The sequence below is a fragment of the Elephantulus edwardii genome, unplaced genomic scaffold (genome assembly GCF_000299155.1).
Source record: "Elephantulus edwardii isolate Elephantulus edwardi_28Jun2011 unplaced genomic scaffold, EleEdw1.0 scaffold00121, whole genome shotgun sequence".
NCBI classification, from domain to species: Eukaryota; Metazoa; Chordata; class Mammalia; order Macroscelidea; family Macroscelididae; genus Elephantulus; species Elephantulus edwardii.
In genome coordinates this window covers 8,348,057-8,374,546 of record NW_006399871.1, presented here as the reverse complement: position 1 = coordinate 8,374,546, position 26,490 = coordinate 8,348,057, and the positions used below count along the sequence as shown (strand labels likewise).

At 42.6% G+C, this 26,490-nt stretch overlaps 1 protein-coding gene across 1 annotated transcript in view; it reads right to left on the bottom strand.

Moving 5' to 3' along the window:
- ULK4 (unc-51 like kinase 4) overlaps window positions 1-26,490 on the bottom strand; it is a 483,261-nt gene that overhangs the window by 344,439 nt on the left and 112,332 nt on the right. Inside the window, exons 22-26 of the mRNA XM_006893067.1 lie at window positions 13,693-13,826; window positions 11,734-11,855; window positions 11,499-11,555; window positions 2,697-2,748; window positions 2,317-2,411 (exon numbers count right to left, since the gene is read on the bottom strand). Coding sequence (XP_006893129.1) covers window positions 2,317-2,411; window positions 2,697-2,748; window positions 11,499-11,555; window positions 11,734-11,855; window positions 13,693-13,826 — 460 coding nt within the window. The remainder of the gene's footprint in view (window positions 1-2,316; window positions 2,412-2,696; window positions 2,749-11,498; window positions 11,556-11,733; window positions 11,856-13,692; window positions 13,827-26,490) is intronic.

Below are 26,490 nucleotides of genomic sequence, written 5' to 3'. Positions count from 1 at the left end.
AAAAAAAAAAAGGTACAATGGAAAATATAGGGAGGAAAAAACAGTAAAATGTATGGAAAATATAATTAGAGAAGAAAAAAAGAAAGATCCAAAAACAATGGCTGAGATTTTTTTCCCAATCTGATGAAATAGTATAAATAATATATTGAAGCTACACGGAGAATATAAAACAAAGTAAAAAATAAACTAATATTTTAAATTGAGAAAGTACACCACCACAGAGAGGCTTTTTTAAGTCTTAAAATGGGGGGGGGGTGACTATCATCTTTTTAGAGAAGAAAATTATCTTTTATCTTCTTCAGAAAAGCAAGCTAAGAGCTAATATCTTAATGACAATAATGGAGAGATAAACAATGAAATTATTTCATCCTAGAGCTCCAAATAAACAACTGCAAACCCAGAATACCATTCAAGAAGGAAGGCTGTGCTTTCTGACAGTGACCTCCACATCCAACGTGCCTCCCGCAAAGGATCATCCTTCATCCCTCTCCAGCCTCCCACAAAGGATCATCCTTCATCCCGCTCCAGCCTCCCACAAAGGATCATCCTTCATCCCGCTCCAGCAAAGGAGAAGAAGAAACACAAGGAGCCGCGCCTGGTGCAGAGCCCAAGTTTCCACTTCACGGATGTGAAATGCCCGGGATACTATCAAGTCACCACAGTCTTTCGCTGGGCACTCACAGTAGCTCTGTGCATTGACTGCTCCACTGCTGTCAGTCAGCCGACAGGAGGGAAAACAAGCCTTACAGAGGATGCGCCGTGAGAAGGAAGCATTAAGAAGAACACGCTCAATCAAGATGAATGGAAGATTATCTCAATAAAGAGAATTTTGGAGAAAAAACAAAGCAGCACAGAAAAAGCAGAAAGTCACTAGCAGACAAGCTCGTTCATTGCCATGGATCTGGAACCACCTTCCAGGTGACCTTGCCCGGCTTCTCCAAGGCTGTAAACTGCAGAGCGAGGCTGCCCACCATTCCCCTGCAGGGGTGCAGGTGGATTCAACTGTGAGAGAGGCACAGCATTTGTATTAGTCGGGTGACTCCCTACACATCACGCCACAGGAGTTCCAAACTATTCCCTCAAAAAAGAGAGAAAAAAGAAAAAGACACTTTCAATGGAAGTGCTGAGAATCAAGAAAATAAGTAAAATAGCAGTCGACATGTGAGCAAGTACTAATGTCTATCAACTATATTAAAACAGCAGTAATGAGATCTGGTGGAGGTAACCAAAAGTGAGACCGAGTCAACCGCCTGGCTCGACTTTCAGCTTAACAATAGACAGGTCTCCAAGTTGAACAATAGCACCAGTTATTCTAAAAATCACCAACCATATACGGTCAAAAGGGCAGCACTTATCCAAGCATACAGCTCAGAAGGCGGGAGAATAGAAAATGAGAATCACAGCAAAGAAGCGGATTACACTCTGAGGGTGGTAATTATTATTACAAAACAATATATGCAGAGTTGATTGGATAGGAACCAATTAACTTTGTAAATTCTGACTCGTATCACAATAGACATTAATTCATAGAGGTTGAGATTTTTACCACATAGGATAATGGATTATACAGAGAATTATGGCCTTGTCAGGTCAACACCTACTTCCAGGGGACAAACTTCAGTCCATGACAGTGACCTTAAAATAGAGAACTGCCCCACAGAATTTTCAAACGTATAATCCTTATGGAATTAGATTCCCAGGGCTTTCTCCCATGGAGGAGCTGGTGGGTCTGAACCACTAACCTTTCGGTTAACAGTTAAGTACTTACTTCAAGGCTCCTATGAAAACGTAATGTTAGTCTTTTCTTCTCTCCCAGCTCAGGGAAAAGTCCCTTTAAGGCAGGGGGTCTTAACAAGGGACAATTTGAACTCCAAGGGAATATTGATTGAGACATTTTTGGTTGTCACAACCTCATTGGGGCAGTGAGGGAAGACCTGAGTGCAATCAGGGTCTAACAGGTAGAGAAATACTACAGAACCCACAGCAAGGAAGTGTCGCCATTTGTTATGCCACCAATGCTTGAAAAACCTGTCCCTAAGGATATATGCCATTGGTTTTAATAATCAGGGAGCAAGTAATAAACGGCAGGTTCAGGAGGTAAGGTGTCAACCAAGGAGGAACTATTTTAACGAATGAACAGGAAAAATCTCTAGAAAGTCAACAAAAAGCAAAGAGTTTTCCTATGTCCTTCCTGCCAGGGGAGTAGCTTTTCTCAAAGGTTATGTCACACAAAGTATAACGAAGCATCTGTAAACTGTCTCTTCACAAACTTCCCAAGTGAATGAAAAGTCATTCTACAGAACCATGAAAACTCACCGTTGAGCGATAGTCTTTCAACAAACCAGGATACTGAATTATTGCTTCAAAAGCGGACAGTGTGATCTTGATAAATTCTTCACACACGACTGGTCCTAGAAATACAGTTAATTATTGTTGTTATGTACCTTTTGAGTCAGAGTTGACACATAGCTGGCTCTCCAGGGGGTTTTCAAAGGCAGTAAATCAGAGGAGAGGAAACTGTCCATCTTTCTCCTACAGAGCAGATGGTGGCTTTGAACCACACACCTTTGCACTGGCAGTGCAATTTCTTGCCTCTAAGCCACCAGAGCTCCCTTGTTAATTATCACAGGTGCTTATTTACATGTTCTCAGCCACAACATGAACGTACTAGAGACATTATCTCAAAGGAAACTCACCTACAGCTCCATCTATGTTCGTCTCTCCTGAGTCTACGGATTTAATATGACTCTGTTAAAAAAAAAATGTAAAAATTTTAATAAATGTTTCAAAATCACTGTCAAATGGCACACAGGTCATTACTGTTTCACTTATAACTGTACCTGCCAATCATAAAGGAAGAAGCCATGAGCAGTGTTAAACACTGTACGCACACTATGTTGTTATGGGCCACAGATGCACCTTTGACTCATAGCAACCCTATTGTACAACAGCCCTAAACCCTACTCCATCCTGTGCCAATCTTATTATCTCCGACACATCTACCCCCATTACCCCAGTCACTGAGTCAACCCATCTCATCGAGGGTCTTCCCCTCTCGCGCTGTCCCTCCATCCTCCCAACACACACCATAGATATTTAAAAACAGGTTTATTATAGGTCTCCTAGCCAAAGTCACAAATCATTATTGATGAAATGTAATTCTAGAATCAATTCAATAGTAATACAAGCACAAAAAGATTAACCGGCCAAAAGGAGGGTAATTTCCAGTAATCTTTTAGACCACCTCACTCCCTAGCCATGGAAGTTAGTGAGAAAGACCTCTGAGAAAGTCAACAGTCAGTCCAAAGAAAAGTCAGCCTTCACTACTAGGGGAACACGATACATCAGGAGAGAGCCGTTCAGATCTCGAGGTCTGTCTGCAAATTCCACTGCTCCTTTTAGTCCCGCTTAATAGCAAACACACGTTTGACTGAATATAATTTAAAGAAAAATCCAGTAGCCCATTTACAGAGAACTTCCATCCAATCCACATTCAGAAGAGGATATAGAATGAGAATATCATTGCTGATAGCACTTGGAACCATGGTGAAAGCAGAGAGCATCAGAAAGTGCTAACCAACGTTACAATGATGACACAACGAAATCTGAGTGGATAACAAATCATGAAGCACATTGCAAATAATGGGAATTTCTAATCATTCAACTGTGCTCATGCACATACGTACATGTAACTGAACAAAACAAGAGGACACTTGATTTTAAAGCAGGGTTTAGAATCAAGAAAGGTGTGTGTGTCCGGGTTCTCTCCTTTACTGTTACCTATGCAATCTTTAAGAGAGCGCTGATAGTCTAATGGCAAGAAGCTCTGCTGCAATAACCAAAAGCATGTGGTTCGAGGCCACCAGCTGCTCCACAAGAGAAGGATGGGCTGCTGGAGGGTCAGCTATGGGTCGCCTCTGACTCTATGGTACAACAACAACATGCAATCTTTATGCTGAGCAACAAATGTCAGTTGATTCAAGTAAATCTACTTCACTGCATAAGATCACCAAGTAGACAAAGAAGAAAGACAATGCATAATACCATCCTTTTCTGTACTTTATTGGGGGAAGTATAAAATCAGTATGATACCCATCAACAAAGAAATGGATAGAGCAACTGTGGTATATTCACACAATGGAATACTACACTGCATTGAAAATAAAGGAGCCCATGCAATATTATTCAAAATGGGTGACCCTGGAGGACATTATGCTGAGTGAAGTATCTCAGTCACAAAAGGACAAATACTGCATAGTGCCACTTGTAAAACAGGACTGACATCAGGGTTGGGAAGAGACTGAGAAAGATGGGATAAATAATGTACACTGCATTGAAACAGATGAGGGAGAAAATTGTTTAAAAGGACTATGTGATTAGGTATTTTTGTCATGACAGGAGTCCAGAATGAAGGCTGCATAGTAGAGTGCGCATGGGGGAAGGGATTGTAAAACAATAATTTCTTTTTTACTTTTCAAAGAGAAGAGTGTACTGGGGAGGGGTGGTGGGCAGGGAGAAAAGTACAACAATGAACTGAAATCCAAAGTCTGTAAATTTTCATTAAAATGAGTAATAAAAACATTTTTTTAAAAAATCAGTATGATAAAAGGATACAACTCCATTGCATACTTTTCTTAATTTTAAACCGCAAGTGTGTCCTCTTGCTCTGTCCCAGTGATTACTTCTTGGTCTATGTTCAGGTTCCACATGAGCACAAGAAATATTCTTTGCAATGTTATCTATAATTTGTTATAATCTATGGAGCTGACCCTTTGCATCACCAATAAAATTGTTTTCAGCCAAAATCCATCTGACATCAGCAGCATCCTATCTTTTATTCCACCTTCTCTGTGAAACCAACACTCTGGGAGTTTCCCCCCAGATAACTTGCAGCAGCTGTTTGAAAATTACCATTAGCAAAAGATCACTTGGGGTTGATGTGAAGAATAAATCATCAGCATTGCTGTTGTTAGGTGCCGTCAAGTATGACTCACAGCAACCCTATGAACAAAAGATCTGAACCCTGTTCTATCCTGCATTATCCTCACACCTCCTGACAGACAAGAGCCCACTGCAGCAGTCACCACTGTAGGACTCATTAACAACATGCGATACGCAGATGGCACAACCTTTGAGGCTCAAAGTAAAGATCTGAAGCACTGGAGAGTACTAGAGCACTTTAGTCTTTAAGACAAATTTCAACATGTGTACTTTAGTTTCAACATAAAACTCCTCACAACTTCACCATTAAGAAACATAATAATCTGACAAAAATTGTCAAGGATTTTATTTAGATCCATAATTAACACCCATAAAAGCAGAAGTCATAAATCCAGGGACATATTACTGCTTAGGACAATTCTGCTATAAAAGAACTCAATAATATGTTTAAAAAAAAGATGTCACTTTGACAACTAAGGTGAGCTAGCCCCAAACTTGGTATGTTTAATTACCTCATATGCATGTACAAGTTTGACAAATAAGGTAGGCTGAATATCTGATGTCTCTAAATTAAGGTGATGATGAAGAATGCCTAATGTATCATATCAGAAGAATGAACATAAACAGCTATTGTGGGAAAAGTACAGCCAGAATGCTTCTTAAAAGAAATCTGGTCTAAAGTATTTGACATATTATCAGAAAGGACAAGGTCCCTGGAGAAAGACGTCATGTTTGGGAAAACGGAAAATCAGAAGAGGAAAAGAAGACACCCAAGGAAACCGATTAACACAGCGACTACAACAATGTGATTCTCTGGATGTTGTTGTTGTAGTAGCATCCCTTCTACTCGGAACCAACCCATAGCTGACCCCACCAGCAGGTTTTCAAAGGCAGTAAAAAGCACAGCAGACGGCCCATCCTTCTCCCACAGAGCAGCTGGTGGATTAGAACTGTGTGCCTTCAGGACTGCAGTGCAGCTTCTTACCACTAGGCCACCAACTACACTTTGGCATGAGTGGCCCTTGTCCCTTGAGATTACATAACACCGGCTTACTGTTAGTCTCTGCGTGCTGTTACCTCCAAAATAACAATGATTGGAGGCCGGAAACAAATAACAATGAATGTTAGGATGGTGAGGGGCCCAGCAGCATTTCTGCAGAAACAACAGATTTTTAAGAAAAAATGGCAGGAGCAGTATGCAGAGACCAACAGTAAGTTAGTGCTTAATATCCAATTGTGCAGACATCTGCAGAGGACCACAGCCCAGAGGGGTAACCCACTGACCATCCTCACATGGCACAAGCTTCAAAGCTGGGGCTTTCGCTAAAGAGCGAGAGAATAAGGCAGAAAATCATGCGCAGAGGGAGGGCGCCCTCTATGCTATGCTCCTAGGAAGGGTCACTGCTTGTCCAGCACATGAAAACTTCCCCTCAAAGAAAACAAGCCCTATACCAAAATTCCGGAGCCCTGGTGGCACAGTGTATAATCAGGTGGGTTGCTATTCAAAAGACTGGTTGGCGGTTCAAATCCACCAGGCACTACACAGGAGAAAGACGAACAATCTCCTTCCACTAAGACTTAACAAGCCTGGAAACTGAGTAGAAGGTGTAAAAATTGTTCAATTTGTCTATATCTTTGTATATATTTTTTTCACCATTTTTTGTAAAGGTTTGGGAAGAGGAAGGGGAAAATAAGTTTAAGGAAATAATTCCCGTCTTTGGAGAGCTTAAAGGTGGCATAGTGGCGACAGCTGTACAACATGACTGACACACTATCAACAGCACTATCCTGTATGTTTAGCAATGGCTGGAATGGCAAATGATCTCTATTCATCTATAAAAACACAGTAAAAATGACGCAAATGACGAATTTTTTGTTCTAATAAATATTTTAACATAGCACTTCTTGTTTTCAGGTGTCACTGAGTTGGCTCAATGCTACAGTGACTCCCTCGAACAGAAATCATGCCCGATCCTGTTCCCTCCTCACAAACCCTGCTGTGTTTAGGCTCACTGCTGCGGCCAATGTCTCGTTCCATTTCCCTGAGTTTCCTCTTCCCTCTCGCTGTCCACCTTTACCAAGCATGGCATCCTTCTCCAGGGATTGGCCAACTCCCAACAATGGGACAAAAACACAACATGCTAGAAAATACTAAGGATATAAGGAAACTCTGGTGGCCTAGTGGTAAGAAACTGTGCTGCAATTACAAAGGTGCCTGGTTCAAATCTACCAGCTGCTCTGTGGGAGCAAGAGGGCAGTCTCCTCCCATGTGATCTACTGTCTGGAAAACCCACAAGAGGGTCAGCTATGGGTCGGTTCCAACTCAACGGTACACAACAAGAAGATATTAATAAGTATAAAGTGGCCCTAGATGACTTACATGTATGTAATGAATAGTAAATACTTGTTTTTCTTTTGTATTATGGGTGATTTGGGTAGAAAAATGTAACCAGTACATAATCACTGCACTTTAAGAACTAATGAGGCCATAAACACAATAAAATTCTTTTCCTCAACTCATTAATCAAGCAGCGTTTTGAAAAGGGCATGAGAAAGACAGTAAACATTAGGTTAATAAACATCATGAGTTCCAGATCAGATGCTCTTAAAGCCGTAACATCCTCCTTCCCTGCTGGACTCCACAGAGGCCCAAAACCTATGCTACGCACCAGAGAATCTCCGCAGAACCTTTCTCCAGACACTTCACTGCTGAGGCACAGAGACCGAGGTGTGCGAGATGAGCGCTGTGGGGGCTGACAAGAAGCGAAAAAAGCCGCTATCAGCTGAGACTTTTCTTTTGGCTAGAGTCTGCGATGGGAGGAAGACGGGCAGCCTCCTCCTGTGTGATCAACTGCCTCTAAAAGCTCACCAGAGGATCAGCTATGGGTCGATTCCGACTCTACAGTACATAACAAGAGCCTCTGCAGATGTGATAATGTTTGAGAGAGCTGTACTACCTTATTTCAAAATCCAAGGCTCTTTTAAGGGAGCCCTGGTGGCCTAATGGTGAGGAACTGCAGTGCCAATTTGAAGGCACGTGGTTCAAATCCACTAGTTGCTCTGTGGGAGATAGATGGGCAGTCTCCTCCCCTGTGACTTACTGTCTCTGAAAACCCACTGGACTGTCAGCTATAGGTAGGCTCCAAATCAATGGTACACAACAGGCTCTTTTAAAACATTATTCTACTCGGAGAAAAACATTTACAGAAAGTTCATGCCTATGTGTCACACTCACATGTTAAAATATCTCTGAATATTTTTTTAAGTCTATGAGTTGTCTACGACTCAACGGCACTTACCAACCACATAGAGAGAGCTCAGTTGGCCCTAGTGGATAGAAAGTGATGCCATCAAGCCAAAGGCGGGTGATTTTTAACCTGTGGCCATCAGGCCTGATTTTCATTGTCTTTGGTCAAACATTCTTCTTAGTGTTATAGCACTGGTCTGTGCATTGCTGTACAGAGGTAACTCATGGTTGCTGTGAAGCTGAACACTGTAATACTGATGTGTCAGATGCAATAATGGTTACCCAAGGTGGACAGTGTTTGGTGGAGTTCCCCGATTAAAACACGTTTGGGAAGCAGGAGTGGCATCCACTTCCAAAATAGCTTGCCTCTGGGAACCCTATGAATGTGGAGAAACAATGAAACTTGCACAGCTGTTCAGGTCTTTAATAGGTTCGCCATAAGTCATCTACAACTCGACAGCACTTAACAACAGGTAAAAGAGGCAAAGCATACTGTGGTGTTGCTATGAAGAATGAACCAACGCCTGCTGTTGTTAGGTATCACTGAGTCAATCACAATTCATAGCGACCCTGTGAACAGCAGATACAAACCTCGCCCATCCTGCGCCAGCCTCACAATCACGGATACAGTTGAGCCCATTGTTACAATCAGTGTCCATCCATCTAGTTGAGGGCCTGCCTCTTTCTCTACTCTCCACCTTTCCCAGCATGACGTCTTTGTCCAAAGCCTCGCCTAACAACAAAGCCAAAGTGAGAGAAAAAGTTCCACCGCACTCAAGCCAACAGGAAACATAATTCCTGCTCCTTAAGATTCCTTCCACTGAGCAGATTAACTTCAAACTAACTCTGACCTCTGTCTCCCCACCTCCTTGTGGGCTCTCTAAGTGTGAGTATGGAGGACCGTAAATCCTAGAGAGCTGTTTTAGTAAGAAGACCAAGTTCTTGGCAAGTCTTGCTGCTACAGGATACAGCCACCGATGGTGGTCCAGCCTTGAAGATCTCCAGTTAAGGCCTCTTTTTAAAGGATTATCTATCTGGCCTAATGTAGCTGAGGTACTCTACAGATAAACTCCTGGAAGTATTGAAATTACATCTCCAAAGGGAGCAGTCAGACTTGAAAGGCACACCAGTAAGTATGGAGATGTGGAGAGACTGCTTCCTCACGACACCAGAGAAACTCTGCTTGAAGTTCAAGTGTTGTTCACAGGCTGATTTACAGGTTCATCTGCAGACTAGTCTACTGAACAGCAGTAACGGCTGTGGATTCAAAGCCAAGTTAGTCAGTAAACCTTAAAAAAAAGGGCTTAGGAAACCTCAACTTGAGCAAAATTAAGACTTCCTTTCAAGCAGGAGCCTCAAGAGGCTTCCCAATGCCCATCTGCACCGCGGCTGTTCTAAGGGACCGTGGAGTGAGGCGGCTGTGACTCACGACATCAGGAGGCGACTCAGGTCATATACAGAGAATGTAATCCTGGACAGAATACGAGTCAACCCAGAGAAGTAACATCCGGCTCCCTGCAGGCCACGGCAACGTGATCAAGTCCAAGTCCTGAGCCGTGGTTGGTCATTCTTCCCTTCCCTGTCACTGTATTAGTGCCATCAGCATTGAGCAGAAGAAATATCTAATAACAGGGAGCATTAAGAATTGAAGAATTTCAAAAACTTGATACAAGGAAAACAGCCTGAGGAGGGCTTTTCATTTTGACTTCGCTCCCTCCCTCTCCCCTCTAGTCATTCTCATCCAAGGGTAAGCCGACTCCCAGGAGAGGGTGAGAAGGCCCTTCCTCCATGTGGACTCGTCCCTTATCATTGAGTGAGCCTCTGTCAGGAGTCAACCTGGACCTCAACACTCAAACTCACTGCCGTGGAGCTGAATCGACTCAGACACTTCCAAGACCAAATCATACGGAAGGACACTGTCCATCTTTCTCCCCGGGGCTGCTGTGGATTCAACCCACCAGAGGGGCCTGGTCTTTGCAGCATTTGTAGTGTAAAGGCCACTAGAGCTTCCTAGGAATAAACTTGTCATTTCCAAAAGCCTGGACAGACTTTCAAGTTGAAGACACTTGGTGGTTTCTAGACTATCTAAAAGGGACTCAAGTAAATACAGGCAGGGAAAAGACAAATGGGCAAAAAAATAAGGAAAGAGACAGGTATATAAACCCTCACATACACAAACTGCGTGCCAAGATATTCCGAAGCAGACCACAAGGTCAAAAGCACTGTGCACCGTTATTATGTTAGTGCAAAGGAATTATAAATGCAACATTAAAACCACGCTAAAATGATGACCAGGCTGCAAGTATGGGTTACAATTGTTTTCTAAGACTTTTAAAAATGCACAAATGTGCTACTAGTATCACAGACGTACCAGAATTCAGGATTTAAGACGCCTATCCAATAAAGATTTGGTGCAGAGCACACAAAAAAACCCATCTACTGCATTCTTTTCTTTGAACCAGTTGCTTCCCAACAGATGTGGACCCACACTCTGCATGTGAGCTTCAAAAGATCACACGTGGCCCTGGGATGAACCTTCTAGAAAACCACATTCTCACGTGTTGGTGGCAATCTTTTTATTCACACACACACACTAACAATAAAATTGAGATGCCTACTTCATTTTAACTCGAGACCTCGGTGGCATTTCTGAAATCTCAGCTGAGTGCTTGCTATTATCAAAGCGAGACTGGAGACGCAGGGAGGCGAACGCCTTCGCCCACCCTTTTGTGTCACTCAGCACTTCATCCACTACACGTACCGTGTGTCTTCCAGGCAAGGATAATGTCAATCCTGAGCGACGGTGGGAACAAAAACACAATTCTGGGCAACCAAAGATTGGGCAAAAGAGAACAATTCGCTTTTGTGGCTGTTATCCAAATTAATTTTAAAAGCAAACAAAAAAATTGAGCTTCATTTGGAGAAATGTCATTATAAAAAGAGGTTGAGCATGACTGACACTGTAAGCTAACATAAATGACAAAAATATTCTTAGCATTTCAGTTATATTTATTACTTAAAATTTTTTTCATGCCTTTTAATACCAAAAATCTATTAATGTGCTTCCATGGGCTTATTTTTCCCATTTGGGGCTGTTTCTGAACAAAAATGCATTATCTGAAGAGAATGTATTTTCCTCCAAATGTCAAGTTTTATTACAGTCAACAGATAAAAATATAAAAAGGTCATTCCCTAGAGACAAATAAATACCACTAGGATTTTAAAATTACCTCATCCTGACACCAATTCCACAAACAGTAGAGACAGCCGCATTTTTTATGAGGAATGTGAAAAACGCAGAGTTACTTACAAGAATAGTTCCGTAACTGAAGAGGAACTCCTCTGTTACAACTTGAGGTCGAAAAACCTTGTAAAAGGAGAGGTAGCAGAGATTAAATCCTGAAAGCCATATACAATTTTAGGCCAAGAAAAAAGAGAAAAAATCCTGAAAAGTATTTCATCCGAGTCAATGGTTACCAAGCTCTAATTTACAAACAATAGATTAGATTTTTATTCTTTTTCTCCCCCTCTAGTGAAAAGAGTACCTGAGAAGTCACCAGGTGAAGCACCACAGGCATCAGGGGAAGGCAGATCTTCAGCTGCTTTGCCTGCACCGTGGATGGGTGTTTCCGGCCGGAAACGTTAGCCAGAGCGTTAAGAATGTCACCTGTGAAGCACACCCCGGGGTATGTATGAGGTGAGGGGCTGAGACACAAACCTTCAGGGATTACTGGAGCACCAACGGGGGTTCTGAGGCCGCCAAAGAAGTGGGGAGAAAGAGGGGCAGTTTCTTCTCAATTATTAAAGTTATTCTCGTTGTGGTTTCTCAAGAAAAGGACATTTAAAAAAAAAAGGGACATTTTGCAAGTTAATGTCAGGTGCCATCGAGGCGTTTGGGGCAGAGTCACCACCTCTGTACCACAGAACAAGGCACCGACCGACACTGTGCCACCATCGTCACTGCTCTGCGTGAGCTCACTGCAGTGGCCACTGAGCCAGTCCTTCTGGTGTGGGGTCTTCTGTTTCTTTGACCCTCAACTTTACAAAGCCTGGTAACCCTCTCCAGCCACTTGCCCCTCCTGAGAACTTGGCAAAAAACATTTTGCATACAGTCAAATAATGTAACTTCTCGTCTAGAAATTTTAATTAGAATTTATACATGGTTATTTTAGGTTAGTGGTTTTTTAAATCACTTGATTTTTAAAATATATTTAAAAAAAAAATAAAAAGACAACCTGAATTGTCAAGAGATTAGATCCTTTCCTTCGAGTGGGAGTTAAAAATGGTTACAATCCATAGTACATTTTCAAGGATTGGAGGCAAGGGTTCTGGGGCTTCATCTGATTTACTTTGGACATGTTGTAAGGAGGGACAGGTCCTTGGAGAGGGACATCATGCTTGGGAGGGTGGAGGAACAGCACAGGAGGGGAAGGCCCTCTATGAGGTGGATTGATTCAGTGACTGGGGTAATCGGGATGGGTGTGTCAGAGGCAGTGCGATTGGCACAGGATAGAGCAGGGTTTAGGGCTGTTGTACATAGGGTCGCTATGAGTCACAAGCGACTCGACGGCACATAACAAGGTGCCATTACTTCATCTAAGACTCACAGGGACTCCGAACCTTGCCCTCCCCCGAACCAGCCCCACCATCTGACACACTCGCCCCACTGTCACTGTGTCAGATCATCTCTTCCAGGGTCTTCAGTAAGGAGCACAGTGATACTATAAATCAGCCGTGTAAATCAGTACTTTGACTTGATAATTTGACTTTCTGAATCTAAATCCATTTTAACACAATACCTTGGATCTTTTTTAACATGTTAAGCATTTCCGGTTTATAGCTACATCTGCTGGGAAACCATGGAATGAGGCTTTAAACATTTGGAAAACGGACATGATCCTCAGAACATTTTGATTTCAGCAGACAATAAAGATTTTTCTTAAGTTGTAATAAATATTCGGTACAAATCATCAGCAGGTATTCTTGATCCTAAAGACAATTCGTCACTAGAGAAATTTTCCAATTTCAAGGTCACTAATGCCAGACTATTTAATAGTGTACATATTTTTTTAAATCCTTTTTACAATAAATATATTTGTAGCTAAAACCTGAAAACAAATTCTCTTCAGCATTAGGCAGAGAGAAATCATGGGAATGGGGCAATATTGAACATACCAGTGAAAGCACTAATTGTAAACAACTACATGCTTTCCTTACACTTCTCCGAAGAGTCCATTTACCCCAAATAACATGTTACTGTACCCTGCAGACTGCTCTTTTCCTCAATCATTTCACTGAAGTGAAAGAATTAGAGCAAACCATTTCACTGAGGTGAAAGACCTTCTAGAGAGAGAAGCCAAATTTGAATCTCGAAATGCACACTCATGAACAAGTGAGGCTCCAGGGCCTCTCTGCGGTAACAGACACACCAGAATGACGGGGAGAAGCAGCCACGGTGCGGAAAGGGAAGAGCAGTGGGGCGAGCAGGAGAGCCTCCCATTTACCCAGGATGTGCGGCAGCTCCTGCACGATGTGACGGATGAGGAGGTCCAGGCACCTGGACAGGTATTCATGGCCGCTCTGCTGCTCCTTGCCTGGAGCAGCCTTTCTGCTGTCTCTCTCGATGTACATCACCAGGCTGCACACAGAGCAGAATGCAAAAGATTACCTCTCAGGATAAAACAGATGATCACAGCGGCCTGGAAATGCCGCCAAGTGATTCCAGAGGGCACCGTCCCAATCACGGGGACATTTCGCTTTGTAGCAACGTGTCAAGGCGCACGGAGAGGTTCTCGCCTTACAAATATCTAAGGATTTATGCGAGAAGAAAATAAAGCGACTTTGAATCTCTCTGCAGATGGAATACTAAACGATGTCCTGACTGCCCTTGGCCAATGAAGAGATGCACCTCTTTCCAGCTGACAGAGGAAAGGGTGGCAGAGGTGTCTGGCCAGAAGAGAGAGGTCTCTTGGTGTTTCAAACACTCAAACTCCAACAGCAAGTCCACTGTACTTCATAGGGCCTTAGGATCAAACTCACAACTTCAAGCAATACATGTGAATTCTTGTCTCTCTGAATTGTATACATAGATACAACTATAGTGTTTTCCTCTAACACTGAACGAGGTAATGCTAAACAGACATTGAGCATCTGGATTCCACAGTCCCTCTGTCTACTAGTTATAGGACACGCACCTGTTACAAAGAATGTATTTCTTCAAAACACTAGTATTCATTCAACAATCTCAAACCAACTGTCTCTAACCCAGAACAAAAGAAACCCACTCAGGACCAAGACCCTAGAGACGGAGGACGTGGCTGAAAAGTTTTACTCTCCCTGTGAAATACTGATCCTCTTCTGGGTGGTTTCCCAAAGTCTCCATCCCCATCAGCTTCTCAAGGAGTCATCCCTGGCTCCTTCATGCAAGGGTCCCGTTTATCTTCACCTCACCTTTTACCAACCTTATGTTTTACTTCTTAACTTCCAGCCAGCTCCCACCTATCTCTAACCACCAGTACTGACACAGGTACCTTCCAACTACACAGGAATTACCTAGACAGCCCGCCTGCATGTTGGTGATGGTGGCCAACAAGTGAATCCCAACTTACAGCAATTCCATTTGTAGTTAGATGTCACCAATGGTCAAGCACTTGACTATTATCAAGGGGGGGGGAGTTCAAACCCATCACGGAAGATAACCTGGGCAATCTGTTCCGGAAAGGCCACTCACTCTAAACCACACAGCTATGAAGTCAACTGGCACAACATCATCCACGTCTGCTTCTCCAAAAAGGTACTTTGATCAGGTGTGTCCTATAAAGTATCATCACCTCACCAAACCTGGTTGTCTTTCGGAGTGCAATTCATCTCTACAGAGCATCACCCTCGCCCTGGGTCACACTCTGCAGCTCCCTTGACATCACCTTGCATATCAACACAATCATTACAAATCTCTTGAACTCTTCTATCTCTTGGCTCCAGACCATGTGCATCACTGCTTCCCTGGACTACCACAGTGACTCCCAAACAGCCTACAGGCGTCCACTCGGCTAACCCTCATAAACCCTACATAGAAACTGATCCGCTTCTCAAGCTGCTCTATTTCAAAAAAAAGTCCTTCAGTGGCATCGAGTGTATGTAATACGCAAGTACTTCAAACACCAAGGCCTAGCTCCCATCATCTCTTGAGATTTATCTTGTTTCGTTATTGCCCAGTCACACCATCCTCCTTTGAGGCTTTCAAACTCTATGCCCGCCAAAAAAAAACAAGCAATTGTGACTCTCGGTGGGAGTGAGTGAAGTAAGGGTCTCAAGTACGTCAGAGGTGATGGAGACGCGGCAGCACAGGGTAAGGTCGCGTCTCTTGTTCCGAGGGTTCCTGTAAGTTGTACTCAACTCGACAGCACCTAACAACTAGCCCTCCTCCCCCTCGTTGACAATCAATTCCTACATATCATTCAATACACTTTCAATTAATATCCTTCAATTAAATCCATGATTTGTCTCATAACAGATCACTTTAAGGCATTTAGCCAACTGCAATTTTAGAGTTGTGATTCTTTGGTATTGTTTATTACCCTCAATAACTTTAAAATGCTTGAGAACAATTCTATTTGCTTTTGTTTAGCCTCATATCACTCCACTTTGGAGCAAAGCTCCTGATACCAAAGAAATGTACAATAGTTTTTTCTCATTGTCACGCAATCGGAACCACCCCATAGCTGACCCATCACTGGGTTTCTGAGCATGTAAACTGCACAGGAGATTGTATCTTACTCTTGTTGCTGGTGAATTTGAACCCCCAGAAGAGTGTGACCATTAGTGAGTACACTAACTCCCTACAGAGTGTGTCCAGAAGGAGCTGAATATTTAAGTAAATGTAGCAACAACTTCCTAATACTTAATTCCTTGATAAGGTTTCTTTGTTGTGAGCAGTTCCTTGGTCCTTTTGTTTCCCAAGGCCCTTTTCTTAATTCTACCTGTTTGATGTATATTTCACTGAAATTTATACTGTTGTATTACATAAGTTTAAAAAAAGAGAAAAGGAAAAAAGTCTACCTGGGGAAAAAATAACAAAAGCAAAGTCAAAAGACAAACTAGGGAAACATAATTCTAATTCATTTCATAAAGGAGAGAGAATGTAAGACAGAGTGTGTGAGAGAGACAGAGTGTGTGTGTGTGTATGTACAAATATGACTGTATGACTATGTGAGTGAGAGAGTGAGAGTGTGTGTGTGTACACATACCTCCCAGATACTGATTAGGGGAAAAAAGACTAAAAGCCAAGAGAAAATGTAAAAGGCAGACTGGAAATAAAACAGTTGAAGCAAAAGGATGTTCCACTTAACCCATAAGAAAACTACACACAATTAGTTTATCTTTCTTTATACTTCCCTTGGCAAAAATTTTTAAAAACAAAAGCTGCCATGAGGCCTGTGAAAATACCAAGCAAGATACAAGGTTCTGGTTGGAATGGGTGAAAAAAGAATCAAAACGCAGACTAAAGTTCAGTGGGGGAAGGGTGAAAAGACCAGACTCAGTATCCAGGGAGGGGAAAAAAATTAAAACTGGAGGAACTCCTCAGACCATCGCCCTGAGAAAAGGGGGAAACAAATCTAAAGCCTTCCGTCCCCAGCTGCCACCTTCCTGGCAACACAAGGGCATAAAAACAAACTGGGAGTTGCAGGAGTTTCAGTGCCAGCCCAAATGCAGGCTGCTTGAATTCACCACCAGCTCCCAGGGAGAAAGACAGGCAATCTTCTCCCACGGTATTTACAGCCTTGGAAAATCTGCCAGAGGCTCAACTCTGTGGGGTCAGACTCCACAGCACTTATCAGCCATGGAAAAAGTATTCCTCTGGACGACCGACTATTCAAGACTAACAAGGCAACACCTGTCTGAAACCAAACGGTGGAACTTAGTCTCACAGAGGTTGGGTACGTTGTTAGAGAAGGGGCCAGTCCTTGGGAGGGAAAGCATCGCACTCGGAAAAGTGGAGGGCCAGAGAAGGAGGGAAGACCCTCCAAGAGATGGACTGACACAGTGACTGTAACTATAGGCCCAAGTGAGGCAGAGGAGGAGGGCGCAGGACAGAGCGGGGTTTGGACCCGTCTTCAAAGGGTTGCTGGGTCATGGTCAACTCCAAGGTGACGACAAAGATGAGAAGGCAAAGAGGGGAAAGCAGACGAGAATGAGATGGAAACAGACCAGGAACAAGGTGAGCAGGAAGGAAATGGGCGAGCGCTGACTTACTGCTGGGACTACAACCAGCGTCAAGAACAATCTATGAGCTGACTGTGAAAACCAACTGTCTACATCCATGTCCACCAAAAGCTCGGTAAGATGTTTGCAACAAAGCAGCACCTCCAAATCCAGCCCTGCCACCCTGGCCCAGTGTGGTCTCCAACACTCCACTCCCACCCCCCAGTTTATTTACAAAATTCAAACAAATTCGAACAAATTCTTTCCATTTCCCTCACCCATCAAATTCTACAACCGAATGATTAATCCCCTCTTCCCCCTGCACATCCACATCCCTCTGCTTCCAGCCTCTCCCACCCCTCCTGGATCCTTATACTCCTACAAAAAATGGTTTTATACAATATTTATCCTTGTGGGACTGAGTTCACTCAGCATAATGCTCTCCAGTCCCTCCCAAGTTAGGTAATAATTTATACAATTATTGCTCCTGCATGCTACATTTCTTAAGCTTTTTCAAACTTCCATTTTCTAACTGTAAAAGGAAATAAGGAAGGACATCCTTGTAGGACTGCTGTGAAGATTACATAATAGCCTAAGGAATAACATACAGAACATTATCAAGTAATTAAGTATTTCTATTTTATTATTACCTCCACCACAAAACTCCGGATACTATTTTCTTCCATCTAAAACCAAAAAAAAGCCCTCAAACTGTAATACTTTGAGCAAGAATTCCCAGAGCAAACAGGTTTTCCCATCAATCATTCAAATTTGTTTTTTGTGATTTTAATTCCTGTCCTCACAGTCCCAGAACTGAGAGTCAGATGCAATCATTCCAGAAGTCACCATACTCCTCTTTGATGACGTCAACTGGCCTAAGAGAAATACGTTAAAGATGCTGATTCTAATGTTCACGTTTAAAAAAAAAAAAAAAAAAACGCCATTCATACAGATGACCTTAGAATAAAGCTCAATGTAAACAAAACTCACCTACACAAGAACTTCAAAAACCTGTCATTTTCTCGACTCTCAGTCATGAGCTGATGAAATGTTAAGAGATACCTGACAGCTTGATTTCATTGATACGTTTATGATGTACAGACATTTGCCCCATCGCCGTGTGCAAGCACCACCATTTATTCCATTTACTGTTCATGGACATTTGGGCAATGTCCAGTTTACAGATAATACTGCTCAAATTATCTTACGCTGGACACAGGAATTTGTCAGGAAATTTCACTTGTTGATTCACAAGACATATGTAAACTCAATTTAAAAGACAAAGCTAATCAGTTTAACAACATGATTATGATGCTGACCACATTCCAACGGACACACAGGAGAGTTGCAAATGCCCTACACCCTTAGCCAAGCCTCTGGATCATCAGGCTTTCTGACCATAGGCACTCTGATGGGTATGCATTGGTGTTTGTAATTCTTAAACATAATTTTCCTAATGAAGTTAAACACCTTCTCACATGCCAATTGCTCATTAATAGATTACTATTTTTATAAAGCCCTTGTTAAAGTCTTGTGCTGGTCTTTCTATTGGGTTTCTGTCTCTCCCACTGTTAATCCAAATTTTTGTACATATTTATATAGTTATACATATATATACACACACACATACAAATATATATACACACACTTTTTCTGAATAAGAGTACATTTTTAATTAAATACGCGGTTTAAGGGATCTCTGGTGGCAGAGTCTACAAGGAGCTGAACTGCAAATCCAATCACTGCTACTAACCACTACGGTAGTCCAGTTGGCCAGCAGCTCTTTGGGAAGAAAATGGACAATCTCAGAAACTCAGTCAAGAGTCAGGTAGGATGTGCTTCTGACTCAACGGCGCCAAGTATGTTTGAGTTTACTGTATGGTTTGATTTTTCTTTCTTTTGATATCTTTGGAACGTTCTAAATTTTAAGTTGTTCAATTTATCATCTTCCTTTATAAAAATGCTTTAAGATAAGAAAAATGTCATCTTCCCCAAAGTTTTCGTTTGCCAGCTCCCAGAAGGTTTATTTTACATTTATAAACACAACTCAAATTTTTTTTTTTTCCATGTGTGCTAGATCTCTGTCCTGGAGAGAGTGAAACCAAGCTGCTATTCCAGGGAGGCAAGGATTTTGCTGCTGTCTCTCACCTACTTTAGGCATGATGCCAGGAGGGACCAGTCCTTGGAGAAGGACATCATGCTTGGCAAAATGCAGGAACAATGCCAAAGAGGAAGACCCCAGGTGAGGACTGGTACGGTAATGAGGGTAGGTTGTCAGAGACAGTGAGACCGGCTCAGGACAGGCCAGGGTTCAGAGCTACTGTACACAGGGTCACTATGAGTCAAGGGCGACATGACAGCACATTAACAACAACATACCTCTTTGGATTCCCTTGTCAAGATCTACAAACCTCAGGAACCTAGTGGGAGGTCACTATGAATGGCACGCAAATTGACAACAGTGAGTTTAGTCAACTGGTAACTTGGGAGTCAAGTTTGGTTTGGCACTGTGTAACACGTTTTTATTGCTGTCGTTGTGTACCATGGAGTCAGAACTGACCCATCACTGACACTTCAAGTTTTCAGAGGCAGTAACCAGAATCCAAAGAAACCGCCCATCTTTCTCCCATGGCACAGCCGATCGATTCCAACCACACCCCTTTCAGATGACAGTGCAACTCCTTACCGCCAGATCACCACAGCACGAGTTCTTGTTTTGCCCCAGACTTTCTAACCTTTTCTCTCTGCTTCATCCCAAATAACTTCAGTACATTATGTTTGTCAGAAGTAGTTAATCTGTTACTAATTTCAACCACCGAATATTTACTTTCAGTTATTCAGTTCTGAAATACTGTTATGTGCCGTTGAGTCATTGGCGACTCATAGTGACCCTATGTACAACAGCCCTAAACTCTGCTCTATCCTGTGCCAATCTCATTGCCTCTGACACACCCATCCCGATGACCCCAGTCACTGAATCAATCCCCCTCATAGAGGGTCTTCCCCTCCTGCGCTGTCCCTCCACTCTACCCAGCATGATGTCCCTCTCTAAAGACCTGTCTCTCCTTACAACATGTCCAAAGTATGTCAGACGAAGCCCCAGAATCCTTGCCTCCAAGGAGTAGCCTGGTTTAATCCTCTCTATGATGAATCTGTTTTCTTGGCAGTCCATGGTCCATTCAATACTCTTCTCCAGCACCACAGCTCAAAGGCGTCAATTCTCCTTCTATCCTCCCTAGTCATTGTCCAACTCTCTGATGCATAACAAGTGATTGCAAAAACCATGGCCTGTATCAGGCGGACCTTAGTCTCCAGAGGGACACCGTTGCTCTTGAGTACTTTACAGAGATCCCTAACCGCAGACTTTCCCATCGCAAAACGTCTTTTGATTTCCTGGCTACTGGTGCCAAGAGTGTTGACTGTGGAGCCGAGCAAACTGAAGCTGTGAGCAATCTCAATCTCTTCGCCATCCATCCTGATGCCACCAATTGGTCCAGTGGTGAGAATTTTTGTCTTCTTGACATTGAGCCTCAGTCCATATTGAAGGCTGCAGTCCTTGACCCTCTGCAGTAAGTGGATGAGGTCCTCCTCAGTTTCAGCGAGCAAGGTTATGTCATCTGCATAACGCAGATTGTTGATAGATCGTCCACCAAACCTAACACCCAGCTTCTCCTCATAGAGCCCAGCCTCTCGGATAATCTGCTCTGCATACAGGTTGAAAAGGTATGGAGATAGGACACATCCCTGACGTACACCCTTCCCAATTTTGAACCATGCAGTGTTGCCCTGCTCTGTTCTGAGGACTGCCTCTTGGTCCAAGTATAGGTTTCGCATTAGCATGATTAAATGTTCTGGGATTTCCATTCTTCTCAGAGTCAGCCACAGTTTGTTATGATCCATGCAGTCAAATGCTTTTGCATAATCAATGAAACACAGTACTCATTACAAAAAACAAAAACTAAAAAAAACCCCTTGATGGTATACACACACACACAAAATAACATTTTAAAACAGGAAGTAAATTGTTTTCTAAAAAATAAAAATAAAAAAAAAAACAAAAAACAGGGGAGCTCTGGTGGCCTAGTGGCAAGAAGCTGCACTGCAAGCCCAGAGGTAAGCAGTTCAAATCTACCAGATGCTCTGCTAGATATGGAGGGGTAATCTCCTAATACCAGTCAGATCAGATGTGACCCTAACACACACACAAAATATATAAAAAAATAAGTTTGAGGTATTAATCCACCAGATACTCGGCTGGAGGAGAGACAATCTCTTCCTGTACCCATCAGATCTGATTTTATGGTACACGCCCCCCAAAAAAGAAAAAACCAAAAAACACCACAACCCCCACATAGTTCTAGTCCTCTAACAAAATTCAGTAGAATATATTTTAAGTACTGTTATTTCAAAAGTCTGTATCTGTCAACATTGCCTGCATCCTCTGTGTTACGGTCTTCCCCCCCTTGCTTTTATCCATTGTTTTTATTTGGTTTTAACATATCAACTTGTCTTTTCAAAGACTGTTTACTTTTGACTGAGTGACAGATTTTATAAATAAAAGATGTGAAAGGTATTTTGAGGCCTAGGGTTACTCTTCTCAGGTTAGAATTCATATTTGCTTCTGGAAGGCAAGAAGGTGCCAGTAAGCAGGCATGACCTTAAACCAATCAGGGATCAGACGATTCAAAGCAGGCTGCTTCTCCTGTCCAGAAACTTCTACATATAGAAAAAACAGATATTCCAGAAACTTATGTGCCATCGAGTTGCTTGCAACTCATAGTGACCCTATGTACACGAGTCCTAAACGCTGTTCTACCCTGTGCCACCCTCGCCGTCTCAAAGACTCTCATTCCTACCACTGCACTCACAGAATCGATCCATCTCATCAAAGGTCTTCCTCTCCTTCGCCATCTCTCTACTCTGCCAAACATGATGTCCCTCTCCAAGGACCAATCCCTCCTTGCAACATGTACAAAGTGTGTCAGACGAAGCTTCAGAATCCTTGACTCCAAGGAGCATTCCGACTTCACCTTCTTCAGGACAAACCTGTTTGTTCTCCTAGCAGTCCACTCTTCTCTAGCACCACAGCTCAAAAGCATCAATTCTCTATCATCCCTATTCACTGTCCAACTCTGATGCATAGCATATAACTGTAAAGACTATAGCCTGGATCAGGTGCACCTTAGACTCCAGCCTGATGTTGTTGCTCTTCAGTACTCTGGAGAGGTCCCTCACAGCTGACTTTCCCAATGCAATTCGTCTCTTGATGTCATGGCTCCTTTTACCAAGAGTGTTGACTGTGGAACCAAGCAAACGAAAACTGTTAACTATCTCAATCTCTTCACCATCCATACTGATGCTGCCAACTGGCCCAGTGGTGAGAATCTTTTTCTTGATGTTGAGCTTCAATGCATATAGGAGGCTGAAGTCCTTGACCTCCTGCAGCAAGCGCTTCAGGTCCTCCTCAGTTTCAGCGAGCAGGGTTATGTTGTCTGCATATCGCAGGTTGATGACTCTTCCACCAATCCTGATGCCACATTCCTCCTCATACAGCCCAGCATCTTGGATGATCTGTCAGAATGAAAAGGTATGGAGACAGAATACATCCTTGACGGACCCCCTTCTTGATTTTGAACCCTGCAGTGCCTCGTTGCTCTGTTCTGATGACTGCCTCTTGGTCCAAGCAAAGGTTTCGCATTAGCACAATCAAATGTTCTGGGATTCCCATTCTTCTCAGAGTCAGCCACAGCTTGTTGTGATCCACATAGTCAAAAGCCTTTGCAGAGTCAATGAAGCACAGATTTTTAATCAAGTGTTTATCTACTGAGAATATGAAAAATCTAAAGAAATGCCTCACCAAAAAAATTTAGGGAAAAAAGAGGCAAAATCTTATTTTTAAAACTCAAACTCGTGTAGGCCAAGTTGGAACGGACTCAGTTGACCTGCCATTGAGTTTCCAAAGCTGTCAATCACATGGGAGGAGATTGCCCATCTTCCTCTCTGAGCCGATGGCAGAATTCATTTCCTTCTAAAATTTAAATTATCCGTTATAAAGCGCAATAATGTGCTACTTAATTTCTCTAGTTTAAAATATCTTTTCCTTAAGGCAAGAACTATTCTAATAGTTTTCAAACTCTAGTACAGACTTTAACACATAAGAAAATATCCATTATCCCTGCTGGGGAAAGAAAGGACTTCTGGGATCCATAATAATAGAAAAGTAACAACTCTAGAACGGCACGCCATTTCTCTTACGCTCTCCCTACTGACTTCACAGTACAAAATGTGTTTGGATGGGCTACAGTCGAATAAATGGACTTTTCTGAGAAGGGAACATTAGTTACCAAACACTATGAAGGAAATAAAGTGCAGAAGCATCACAAGTACTGTGTCTATAAACTCTTTACTGTGTTTCTGCAACAAAACTGATGTTTCTTAGTGTTCAGAGATGTTATAAAGTTAAAAATGTCAATAGAGTGAACAATAACTCAAGTAAAATAGGAATAAATAAGGAAATAAATAAGATCCATTCTTCTGTATTTCATTGTCCTTAATAAAACTATTTTCCAGACTTCTAAAGTGTTTCTTAATCTGGTGCCCACTCCCATTACACTCTACATTTTCACTACTCTAGCCACATTTTCACATTCTCATCCTCATACAAGTCTTTATTCTACACATCCACCTCGTCCTCTTCTATTTCCAGATTTCTGTGGTCAAACTCACCACTATGCTACACTGGTCTTTATCTTTTGTACCTACCTACACCAAGACAATGCCGATAACAAAATGAGCTGACCAGAGTGCAGGAATTTCACATTCAAGAAATACTGGTGGCCTCGTGGTAAGGAGCTGTACTGCCAACCCAAAGGCATGCAGTTCGAATCCACTAGCAGCTCCGAGGGAGAAAGATGATTACTGCCTTTGAAAGCCCACTGGAGGGGCAGCTTTGAGTTGGTTCCAAGTCGATGGTACATAAGAGTATTTGCTATGGATTCTTATCAGCTAAAGGGGTGTGAGCTCACACAATGTATACTCCACTGGAAGGAAATACTTAGACAATCGTTTAGGGAGCAGTAAATTATACAGACAAAATAAGACTAATTAGTCATTTGTCAAGAGAAGGCCTCTCTAGCAGGATGCCATTTCCACAGAGATTAAAAGTTAGTAACGAAACAGTAAGGGGCTAATGTCCCAGGTAGCTGGGAAGACACAGGCAATATCCTCAAAGCCAGCACATGTCTGGGTATTCCTATGTGGCAGGAACACAGCAAAGGACAAGGTTAGAAAATGTGGCAGCAGCCAGGCCATGAAAGGACCTTGTAGGCCAGAATAGAGAATTTACCCTCAGTGAGGTGGGAACAGTATGATCTGAGTTGCTGGTTAAAATGCCGCAGTGAATATTTTAAGATCAGATTTTAACAAGACCAATTAAGAGGTAAATGTTTAGGGGAGAAACTTATGAGATTTTGGATATCATTTTAATATGCAGGTGATTCTTTTCACATGCCTATCTATAGCTACATCTGTGTGTGTGTGTCTGTGTGTATATATATATATATACACACACACACAGTAGAGCCAACCAGAAGCCAAGTTGCATTAAGTCCTTAAAGCCAGATATCTTGAAGGAGTAGGTTGCTGGTCCTAGCAGCTCAGGACCAGAGTTTCAGGGGACATCAAGGTCAACTGTCAGAAGACAGTCCTCAAAGATAATGTTCTACATCCTACTTAGGTGAGAGGTATAAGAATCTTAAAAATCTAGTTAAGGTGCAACATTCGTATCTCCCTGTTTAGAACAAAGAACAGTGGAGTGGAAAGAAATAAATCAAAGACACAGAAACAATAAGTCCAAAGGGCTAATGAACTATGTGAATTTAGCCTCCATGAACCTGCAGCCAGAAAAACTAAATGGTCCCCAGCTACCATGGCTTGTAGCTTTGAAAGGGACCATGGTTGAAGGGCATGGATAGAATAGGACAGCGCAGAAGAAAAACAAAACAAAACTCAGTATCATTAAAAAAGCAGCCAAGTTTCTAGGGCTAGACTAGCAAATTGGAGAGAGCCTCATGACATAAGCGAAATGTTAAACTAGTGCATCTGGAAGGAAGATGACTTGTGGGTCTTACAGACTGTTAAGACTGGCTTTAAAATTTGCTTTTGAAACATTTAATCTGCCTTTCTTTATAGTTGATTGAATAAATGCAAGAAAAACTTCAAAATGACTAAAAATAAAACCACCATGTGGAAAAAAAAAAACCAGCCAAGAGTCCGGGTCTACAAAGAAAACCTGAGAACATGGCCCGAAACCAGACTCATCCTTGGCGTTCCACTTACAGCCAAACAACAGGCAGGCTTACAAAGTGAACACCAGCGTGGTACTTCCTCCTTAGAACCACCTGTCAGACAAGAACAAAGGCCTGGCGTTAGTCCACAGATAAATGGCAGGAAGGGACAGGACAAAAGGAACTGACAGTAACTGATAATCAGTCAATCACAGAAAAACCAAGAGTCATGTTACTAGGAGGAAAATGTAAACGTTGTAAAACAAAATGTATAGGAATGGCTCAATGGAAACCAATTTTCTCAGTAAATTTTTCACTAAAATTAGAACCCAAAAAGTGTTTTGCTTTTATATATACATACACATATACATATATATATAAAAGCGGATTCAATTTCGTGGTTGAACTCAAACATGAATCTGTTGATATTTAAGTCCGATGGAATGTATGGGCTGATGGGGGGAGATGGGAGGGGGAGACGGGGGACACAGGAGATGGGAGGGGGAGAGAGCAGGGAGGAGGATGTTAGAGAGCAGGGAGGAGGGAGGGAGAGCAGAGAGGAGGGGAGAGAGCAGGGAGGAGGGGGAGAGAGCAGGGAGGAGGGGGAGAGAGCAGGGAGGAAGATGTTAGAGAGCAGGGAGGAGGGAGGGAGAGCAGGGAGGGGGAGAGAGCAGGGAAGAGGGGGAGAGAGCAGGGAGGAGGGAGGGAGAGCAGGGAGGATGGAAAGAACAGGGAGGAGGGGCAGAGAGAGCAGGGAGGAGGGGAGAGAGCAGGGAGGAGGGGGAGAGAGCAGGGAGAAGGAGGGGAGAGGAGGGA